Source organism: Cryptomeria japonica, chromosome 7 (assembly GCF_030272615.1).
Source record: "Cryptomeria japonica chromosome 7, Sugi_1.0, whole genome shotgun sequence".
Taxonomy (NCBI): Eukaryota; Viridiplantae; Streptophyta; class Pinopsida; order Cupressales; family Cupressaceae; genus Cryptomeria; species Cryptomeria japonica.
The window spans coordinates 772,138,377-772,149,001 of record NC_081411.1 but is presented as its reverse complement, the minus strand read 5'-3'; the positions used below and the strand labels follow the sequence as shown (position 1 = coordinate 772,149,001).

Genomic DNA, 10,625 nt, shown 5'->3' with positions numbered 1-10,625 from the left:
ACAGGAACTTGAATTGTATTATAATGGCAGAGTTCTCAATTGGATCAGTCTTTGTTTCTTTAGAGCACATATATATTCTGAAGCAGCCAGCAGGACTGCAGAGAGACAAATGATATTCGGTTCTATTGGCAGGTCAAGACATGGAGATTTTCCCAATTTATTTGTGTATATAGTAAATCAGGTTCAATGTGGATAGAGTAATTTATCAGAAGAGAAAATGGCAGAAATGTGGAAGTTGGTTGCTCTCCAAATTGTTTTTCCTCTAATGATAGTTGTTTTGTATGTTTTGTTAAATTTGAGAAGGAAAGGAAAGAGAAATGATGGTACAGGAATGGTGGTGCCAGGATGCACAGGATTTCCCATAGTTGGGGAAAGTCTTTCATTTTTCTCATCTCTTAAAAGCCCAACAGGAGTCCAAAGCTTCACAGAGAAAAGAGCCAAACTGTATGACATTCTTAACATTATAAGGGTGACCTTGTTAGTTCTTTTTATTGATTCATTACAGTTTGAATCTGATCATGCATGAAATTTCCAAGATTTTACTTTCTAACTATGTTTTGGTCATCATATGTAGGTATGGAAGAACCTTTATGACCAACATTCTTGGGAATAACAGGGTGTTCACATCAGAAAGAGAAGCAGTGAAATTTATATGGTCAACAGAGAACAGTTTGTTTAGATTTGCAGGTGGCAGAGCAACTGAAGGTATGTTTGGGAAGAACAGTTTGTTTTATGCAGGAGCAGATGTTCATAAGAAAATGAGGAAGTTGGTTGGAGAGCCACTGTCAAAAGATATTCTGAAGAAGAATTTTGAGCAAATTGAAGCCATCTGCCTTGATGTTCTTGATGGGTGGTCAGGAAAAACTGTCTCTGCCATGGATGGCACTTCAAGTGTAAGTACTTAGTAATTTGGCTTATAGATTATCATGATTTGGTGTCCCTAAAGATGAATTCTTATAAATTTCACATCTTATTTCCTTAACTACTGTTACATAATTCTATGCATTGGAATTGTGCAGTTTGCATTTCAAATCATAAGCTACATAACAGCAAGCATACCCAAAGGGCCAGAACTCTCTCTTTTACATAAGAGATTTACTGATATCATAAATGCAACTGGTAAATTTGCCATTAATATACCAGGAACAGCTTATTACAAAGGACATAAGGTGCTCATCTCTTACCTTCAAACTAATTTTTTGAGCTGAAAGTGATAATATTCATCTCACAAGCTCAAAAATTCTCAGCTGGAATCATGTTTACATGTAGCTCAAGTGACAACAATTTAAAACCCAAGTTAATAAGTGAATACCATCATTGAAAACCTTTCCTAACTGTAACATGATTATTAGTTTCTGCCAATATATTTAGTGGGATTATGGTGTTATGATTTGCAGGCTAGAAAACATCTGATGGCCTCACTGGACACCATAATTGATAGGAGAAGAAAGGGAGATGAAATGAAAGATGACTTCATTCAATCAATGGTTTCAAGGGATGGGCTTCCTCCAGATGAAAGATTGAGTGACATGGAGATCAAAGATAATTGTCTTGTTCTTCTTTTAGCAGGGCATGCTACAACAGGGGCAACTCTCACATGGGCAATGAAATATTTGGAAGACAATCCTGAAGCAAAAGAGGCACTTATGGTACTCAGCTTTATCTGTTTCTAAATAATTGTTCTCTTTCTTTTTAATAAATAAATGATCACAGTTATACACATAATTCTACAATGGTATCATGGTTCTTATGGGAAACAAAAACAAAAAGGATAAAACTGCTGTTTTTTTCTTATCCAATCACAAATAGCGACTTTCTCTTTCCTTTCATTGTACAATACTGTTTAGAAAGCATATTTTTATTTTTATTTTTATGAGATTTGCTGTTCACGTGATCTTTATCTTGATTTCCAAATGACTATGCTAGGCGGAGTACAAGAAGATTCAGGGAAAGAAGGATAAATCAAGAAACTCTACTAATTTGACATGGGATGATATCAGTGATGTGCCATATACTCTAAAAGTATTTTAAGTTAAATTTTCTTTTTAAAAATCTCTTTTTCATTTTTCTAATCAATTTTTTTATATATATTTCACTATAATTTTTATGTATATAAGATGTGATTTATGTTTATTTTATTTTTCAATTCTATTAGGTTATATTTGAAACTTTAAGAATGTCAAACCCAGCTCCATGGATTTGTCGAGAAGCCCTTCAAGATACTTTATTGCAAGGTCTGTTTTTTCATATTATATTAAATATATATGGTATTGTCAATTGTTATGTTTAATTTAAAAAATAATAGAGAAAATTTAAAAATGTAGTTTGTTTTCAATTTTATAGGATATTTCATCAAAAAGAATTGGAACGTGACTATTGATGGCCAGGCACTACATTGTGATCCAGATCTTTTTGAAAATCCAACAAAGTTCAACCCCTCAAGATTTAATGTATGCATTACAACATACCTTTACAAAATACAAATTTATTTTTATTTTTTTAATATTAACATAGAAAGTTGCATTGAAGAGATGGTGGAACAAAGGCTGCCTAATATTTATGATTTTATTAAATATCAAATACAAGATCGTATGATTTTATTAACATCTTTGCTCTGAACTTTTTCCCTTAAGAAATGATACTCCAATTCAATGTGCTTGGTTTGTGCGTGCAAAACAGGATTTTATAGGTTCTAGCAAAAGAAGGGATTAGATTATATTATACAGTTCAATAGGAATTGAATAATTAATTCAATGTACTTACAATTTATATGCAGGAAACACCAAAACCTTATTCATTTGTTGGGTTTGGAGGAGGTTTAAGAACATGTCTTGGAGTGAATCTTGCAAAGTTAGAAATGACCATTTTCCTTTATCATTTATGTACTAAATATAGGTAATACAAAATTATTTTATTCAAATATTTTTTTTATTAATCTCGTGTAAAATATTTAAATTTTTTTTTTTATAAAATAAATGTTTTATTATTTGTTTTGGTTAATTTATGTATTATTTAATTTTTTATGTGATACAGGTGGAAAAGTGTGAGCAATGATAACACCTTAAGTTCAACTTTCATAAAAGTCTTGAAGAATGGATATTTAATACAAGTAGAGCCTAAATAAAGTATCATCATCTTTTCAGATAATGGATGGATTTGGAAATTATTTTTTTAATTCACATTTTTCTATGTTATGTGCTACCTGAATGACATAGTATTGACTTCTTGTTATTGTTCAATAATACTTATACATATATGAATATTTTTAATTTTTTTTGTTATTAATATTTTATATATAGATACTAAATTTTACTTTTTTTTATTGTTATTATTAAAAAAATATTCTTGCGCAATATGGGTATGAGTTAGTGCTAAGAGAATGTGACTCATTTGAATTCACACTTGGGTGTGGGCATTTCTTTATGACAATAAAGTTTGTACATATAAATTAAATTCTTATCATATTTCTACCTATGTTTCTATTTAAAGCTCTTTTCTTCCAAGTCTAAAATGGTTAAATGGTAATTTTTTAAAAGAAATTATTTTCTTTTTTTCCTTTTTGAATGACAAAAATTATAATAATTTCTTTCTTTCTTTCAATTTGTTCATTAGTTTATTTATACACCTACATAAATTATACGTTGCATAAATATCTCAATTTATATTATTGGTTTCCAATTGAAGTATTATAGCATGTTATCTTAAATGTAAAATCAAACTTGAAGTATTATAGCATGTTATCTTAAATGTAATTATGTTTGGTAGATGTATGGATGTATGTATATCTATCTATCTATTTAAATCAAATTAATCTCACATGTCAATATTCACATCTTAATTTATATTTTTCTTTACCACTTATTATTTTATATCATTCTAAATTTGAAGAAAAAAATATTATTTGATTTGGGGATATTATGTAATTGTTTAACAATAAAAAATTTCAATTTTTAGAGCCTTCCTTATTTGTTTATCCATTTAGATCTATATATTCATATAAAATAGATGTTACATATAATAGTTGGAATCGAAAAGTAGATTATTCTTTCCTAGACAAAATCTTTTTTATGTTTATCTTAAATTTGACACTTTTTTTTATTATTTCTCAACAATTTCACAACCTTCCTATATGTATGATAAAATGTTAGATAAATTTATTATAATTAAATAACATTTAGATATTAAACAGTTATATAAATTATAATATTTTTTTGTATTTTTTCAAAATGTCCATAGACAAATTAGATATAAGATTTCTTATATTCAATCAAATTATGACTACTATTTATGTAAATTTTATATAAAATATATACTAAAAATATATAATTTAAAATCTATATCAAACTAGATATACAAATGTATCTAGAAGTGAAGAGATAAACTAGTCATAATGTAGTAAAAACACAAGCCAATCTGAATCAACATAGAGGTAGAATATGTGAAAATTCTATTGCAGCTACTGATTATTAATCTCCTATCTTATATGGATTATTTGACTGCCGAAAATTAATTCACAACAAATATTGAAAAATAACACAACTGCAATTTCACAAATAAAATCATAGAAATAAAATATGCTACACAATGAACACGATAATTTTGGACAAAAAACCCCGAAGGGAAAACTAGTACTGCAGATGAGGAATTTGATTAAACTTTAGCAAATCAAGAGATACATATACTGCTTGCCTCTTACTAGCAGAGCTTTGGCACTGTTATCCTCCAAAAATTCTTCTCCCAATTTCTCCTGTTGAAATTCCACTCCTAAATTTATTTTCTATCACTGCAAATGCTTCTCAAGTGTGTATTCTCCAAATGCCCATTGACCCCTTTTATACTGCTCTCATTGAAAACCAACAGCCATGATTTAATCTCAATCAATGATTAAGATTAATTAGACCCCAACAACCCTAAACTAATTGGTAACTAGAACTCTCTAAAAGAGAATTAATTAATTAAACAATTGTTTGGACTCTAACAACATTTCTAAAAAAATTAATTATTTACTAATTCTTGGGAATGGAGAAGACAACTATCCGAGCTACCAAACTAATAGAATATAATATTAATGAAAATCAATCTAAATCATTAAACTAACCAAATGTAATAGCAATGTAAACCAATGCAAATAAACATATATACTAAATGTTACAAATTCATTTAATTGAACATATATATCAAGTATAATAACAATAAAGATATTGTCGTAGAAGAAAATAGAAACACAATACATAAGCATATAAAGTTTATTAGGAGTGTAGATTGAAAGCATATGACTTGTGACTTTCAAAGTTTTTTAATGAAATAATTTTAACAAAAGAGGAATATAATATAAAATATTTAGCTCAAATACTTGGTAATTGCTAATAATAATAAGTCATTTCGAGGGATAAAACTTCCAAACATATCTAATGGGAATATAATTCACAACTTGATGGTTAAATAATATTCATTACATTTAATTTATACAGGTTAATTATGCCTTGAATATCACCAAGGTTGACTTATATACCAAAATAAAACACTAAGACCAACCTAAAGAAGTAGATTATAATATGATAATGATCACATGACTTAATTAAGAGTTAAGGTAGCCACAAGATGACTACTCATAACAATTACACACTATTATATTTTCACAGGATCAACTAGAACTTTTAATACTTGATGTTTGATCCCCTTTTAAGGGTATGTAAATCCATCTCCAAATACATAGAAACATTGTTTTCCTCTAATAAGATTGAAACATAACTTCTCATAGCTGAGAATTTTTTTTATTTGGATTTAGAAATTCCCACATTAATTCCTTAATCAATTGGTTAGCAAGGCAATTGATGTGACATAATGCATCATCTTCTAAGCATTTAGGATGATCCCTAATATACGAGAAAATTATTGAGGTAGTTTATCTATGGAGTTGCTCATCCTTCAATACAATAAGAGATGTGTTAATATTGAAGGAATGCCAACATAAATGCATATATGTAATAGTGAGATTAAGTAAAATAAACAAAACCTGGAAATCTTGTGCATCATCAATTAAGCGTAAAGATAACCATATGAGCTCATATAATCTTGATCGATTTAGGAATATTTTCTCAATGTCATTGTTTTCTAAAATAGTAGTTAAGATGATGAAGTACAATGAAATTGATCCAATCGATGCACTTGTTCTAGCAATATTTATTTACTCATTATAGGTTAGAACATACCCACTTCTTTTCCATTGTGCTTGTTGTAAATTAGCTTTAGCATAATCTGCCCACTGAAACATAATATATTTTTAAAAGTTAAATTTATTTTATGGTTTCATTCAATGATCGATGCATTTTTGTTTCAAATTGGAATATGTTGATAATGAATTTTTGTATATAAAAAGAAACATTATTATAGATTATGTGAACAAAAACCTTAGTCATAAAATAAAATTTAATTTTTGGAAAAGTCCATTAAATTAAATTTAAGTTTGCACCCACTGAAATCTTTATTATTTTCAAATATATAATCTAATTAATAAAATGATTTTATTTACAATACATAATGCATGAATAAGGATTAAAAATTAAAAAATAAAAAATAAAAAATTCTAAAGAAGTATACGTACTGCTTTTGCAATAAATTGTGTCATATCACACCCTTGCTTTTTAGTGGTATCACTTGACAATTCATGGACTATTTTAGAAAAAAATTCCACAATTTCCTTGAAATTGTTTGGAAAAGTTTGTATAAATGAAACATTTTAACCTTGAATAATGACCTTAACAACAAGCTAAATTTGTTTAAGAGTTAAGTAGTCATCAAAAAGGTCATCGAGTATAGTAACAAGTGTCGCTACTTTAGCCACAAGAATTCTTGCACTACAAAATTCCATCTCATCCACAACGCTAATTCCCATCAAAGGGTACTCAATCAATCGTTCTCTAAGTGCTATCAATTTTGAGATACCGAATTTCAGCCACCAACTACATAAAGTTAATCGATTTAGTATTTTTTTTTCTTTTTTAAATTTAAAAAATAAACATTATAAATTATAATTTTAAAAATTAATTATTATGAAAAATTTGGGACCACACTAAGGCCTTTTCACAAACCCATATGTATTATCTTGATGATGTATACATTATGGATGGTTCTAATTATCTTTTGTAGACTTGACACTATCATGACATTATCATGGAAAATTGGTTTGTAAGATTCACTTTTATATCCCATTTAAACTATATTTTTCCAATAATTTCATTTAGCAAGCCATCATTCATGCAAAATATTATTTTTTAATGGGTAAGTAAACTAAAAGGTGGATATTCTCTATTAGAAAATGTATTATAATAAAATTTTTGCATCATATTTGACTTTTTCTATTACCATATTTCATGGTGATATTTATCAAATCTTATAATATTTTTTATAATTTTATCAAGGTTATAAAGAAAAGGCATATGACATAGTACAGAAGAGTAGTTAATTGAATTACAAATTTAAACCACTACTAAATATTTTTAAGACTAACTAGACAACACTCAACAAACAACTCTATAAGGCCAAAACTTACTTCCAAGCTCAATCTATAGCTTTATAAATTTTACAATACAAAATTTCCATTGGTATCTATCTACACTTTCTCCAAAATCCCCATTCCTTTTCTTTCCACCATAAGAGAGGATAATGGAAATACGTTTTCTATTTTTTTCTCATTCTCATTACATATAACATGCCCCCTCTTTAATTCTCTCTCTTCCATTTTCCTTCATAAGTGGTCATAGAAAGTCACTCTATTTAGTTTATGTGTTTCTAACAATTTGATTATTTTTTATTAGATAAGCTGGGAAGACGGTCCCACATCCGTAAGTTCTAACAATGTGGTTGTTGAAACATGTAGTTAGACTATTATTTATTTCCTACAAAAGTATAAATATCTTCATTTACTTATTTTGCTTGTCATCCTTAAGAAGTTGAAATGTATTATTTAATCTAAAATTTATGTACTATGAATTAATCTACTTGATGGTGATAATTACCTAGAGAGTGTCTTCATCTCCATCTTGTATATAAATTGTAATATATTGAAATTTAATTTTGCCAACTTCAAAATCTTCACATCCTTCAACTTGAAGAAAATTAAAATAAAAAATCTTATACTTAAATTAATCCATGACATTACATCTTTTGACAATTCAAATTTTACAAAAAATATTTTTATAATAATATTTTACTAACTCTACTTGAAATTATCTAATTCATAGATTTCTATGAAATTTTGAGCCTTCCATATGGTAAAAGTACAAGACCATTCATAAATAAGCACATACTCCACCTATTAAAACAACATAATAAAAATAATAATTAACACTTCAATTTTTTCTTTTCTGATTTTTAAGTCAATAATTTTCAAATTTATTTATGATTTTCTAAATTTTTACTTAATAACTTCCAAATTCAAGCAACCTTGCTTTTAAAATTTATTACCTCTTTCAGACAACTGGTTTTTTATGAATATTCAATATTTTTCAATATTTCCTTAAGATAAAAAGAGCTAAACATTTTGGCCTCTTGCATAATTGTTTCTCTAGGAAAGGCTACACTTGAAACTTTGAGAAGATTCAACATACTTCTCACCACATGTTCCTCTATCTTGCTCTTCATATTATTATCATTTTTCCCTCCACTATTAATAAACTGTCCATTTTCATCCTTGAAATTTTCTAACACATCTTTTCATAGTAATAAAAAATTAAGAAATAATCAATTCAAATACAAACAATGAAAGAATAAGTATTTTAAAAGCACAACAAAGTTGAAATCAATCATTAAGTGTAATATAACATGTATCGATTAAAAAATGTAAATGATTAATTTATGAACAATATTTTAAATGCTACATAAAGGATAAAAATCTAATAAAAATGTTGTTTATGGATGAAAGGAAGCCTAAGTGTGGAATAGTGCTTCCAAATACTATATCTATCAAGAGAGGTGATGCGAAAATTTCTTACAAACTTTTAAATTATTACAAAATAGATAAACACATATAAAACAGATTTAACAAATAAAACCACAACACCAGATATATGTGGGAAAACCATTCCAGTAAAAAAACCACACTCCAAAAGCTAGATTCAATTGTATTATTAACAACAAAAACAATTACAATACAATGCACAAAGACAATGCTCTTTAGGAGTAGCTACAATAGAGATTTCAAGAACAATAGCAATAGCATAACAACACCTTAGAAATAATCAACTTGTCTCAAACAAAACAACTAAGGCATCAACATATTAATAGAGCTCATCACAAAGAGGTATGTGCCCATGGTTTCCAAAACCATCTCCAAAGCCCAAGAGGTAAGTTGTGTCACAAGCAACACCTTGCTAATCCAATGACACGTTGAACACAACAACTTCCAAAGCAATAACACCCATCTCTTCTGTAATGGTCATCTTTCCAAATGCAATGTAAATAAAACATAGAAGTTACCATGACCAAATAGATGTCTTCCTTACCTCACTCCACTTGACAAAAATGAACTCAAACCATCAATGTAGATTGCCAAAATATAACTCTCCATGACTCTTCCATCGAACTAGAAATCGTCATAACATAGCAACATATGAAACTAGTTCCCAAAACTTTAGGACTTCCAAAGTAGGTGAAAAATAAAACAAATAATTAAATTAGCATGTTTTGACTCTAAGGTAGAGACACCTTAACCCCAACAATAGAAAACTAGTTCAAAAGTCTACCAAAATCTTTAAAATTATGAAAGATATAGATCATTAAGTGTGATTCAAAATGTATCCATTAAAAAATATATATAATTATTTTCATAAACAATCGTTTATGTTCACTTGAATTATTTGGGTACCTGCAGACACATCATAATGATTAAGTCTAAGAAGTTTGAGTCCTAAAGCCGTGGAATTCAAATTGGTGGTATTACTTTTAGATCCTTATCCTATGCCCACAATTCCATGCCACCATCTCTATTACAAGACTGCTAATGTGAAAATAAAATACGTATGTTTTGTTACTAAAGAAGATATATATCACAATTAACTGTCCAAATTTGATAGATAGGAAATTTAATAGACCGATAAACATAATCAAGAGTTGCTTTCATTTCATCTTGAAAATATTGATCTATTCTGAGGCATTGTAATGCATCAACCATCTCAAGCCATTCGATTAGATTGATATCTAATCTAGTTTGTATTTGTTTTAACAAGAATTTGACATGTTTAACCAATGTTTTAGCACGCTCATGGTATTTAGATGCGTAAAAAGTAAACTTAGAAAATCATCAATCATGAAAATTACCGAAACAACAGAGGAATTATTTGATTCAGAATATAAATATTTATATGTAAGAAGTTTAAGTAGAGTACAAGATATGGTGTTTCCATAGATTAGAAAAAAATATCATACCAGTGATTGAAATCCCTTCACACCCAGAGACTCAACTATAATTAAATCCTTTGTTAAACATTATCCTAGATTTGGTAGGTGATATCATTCAGACATGATTGAATGATTCTCTTAGTAACATGAATAATACTAAAGAACTATATATTCCACCATTTGAGTTTATATTTCACAAACTATAATTTCTTAACAAAGGAATACAT

General features: G+C 28.0%; 1 protein-coding gene and 1 pseudogene across 1 annotated transcript; one reads left to right on the top strand and one right to left on the bottom strand.

Moving 5' to 3' along the window:
- Positions 1–217: 217 nt before the first annotated feature.
- On the top strand, positions 218–3,124 carry LOC131063453 (abscisic acid 8'-hydroxylase 4-like). The gene is made up of 9 exons (XM_057997255.1): positions 218–444; positions 575–893; positions 1,020–1,169; positions 1,398–1,649; positions 1,927–2,022; positions 2,156–2,234; positions 2,344–2,450; positions 2,777–2,850; positions 3,034–3,124. The coding sequence occupies exons 1-9, from the start codon at positions 218–220 to the stop codon at positions 3,122–3,124; spliced, it is 1,395 nt and encodes a 464-aa protein (XP_057853238.1).
- Positions 3,125–5,628: 2,504 nt separating this feature from the next.
- Positions 5,629–10,403, bottom strand: LOC131063452 (longifolene synthase-like; annotated as a pseudogene).
- Positions 10,404–10,625: the final 222 nt, after the last annotated feature.

Excerpts from the sequence above, each read along its gene's own strand:
- LOC131063453 (XM_057997255.1), top strand. The coding sequence starts at position 218 with ATGGCAGAAATGTGGAAGTTGGTTGCTCTCCAAATTGTTTTTCCTCTA. Across the intron at positions 894-1,019 it reads CCATGGATGGCACTTCAAGT|TTTGCATTTCAAATCATAAG; the intron begins GTAAGTACTTAG and ends GGAATTGTGCAG. Across the intron at positions 2,023-2,155 it reads ATGTGCCATATACTCTAAAA|GTTATATTTGAAACTTTAAG; the intron begins GTATTTTAAGTT and ends CAATTCTATTAG.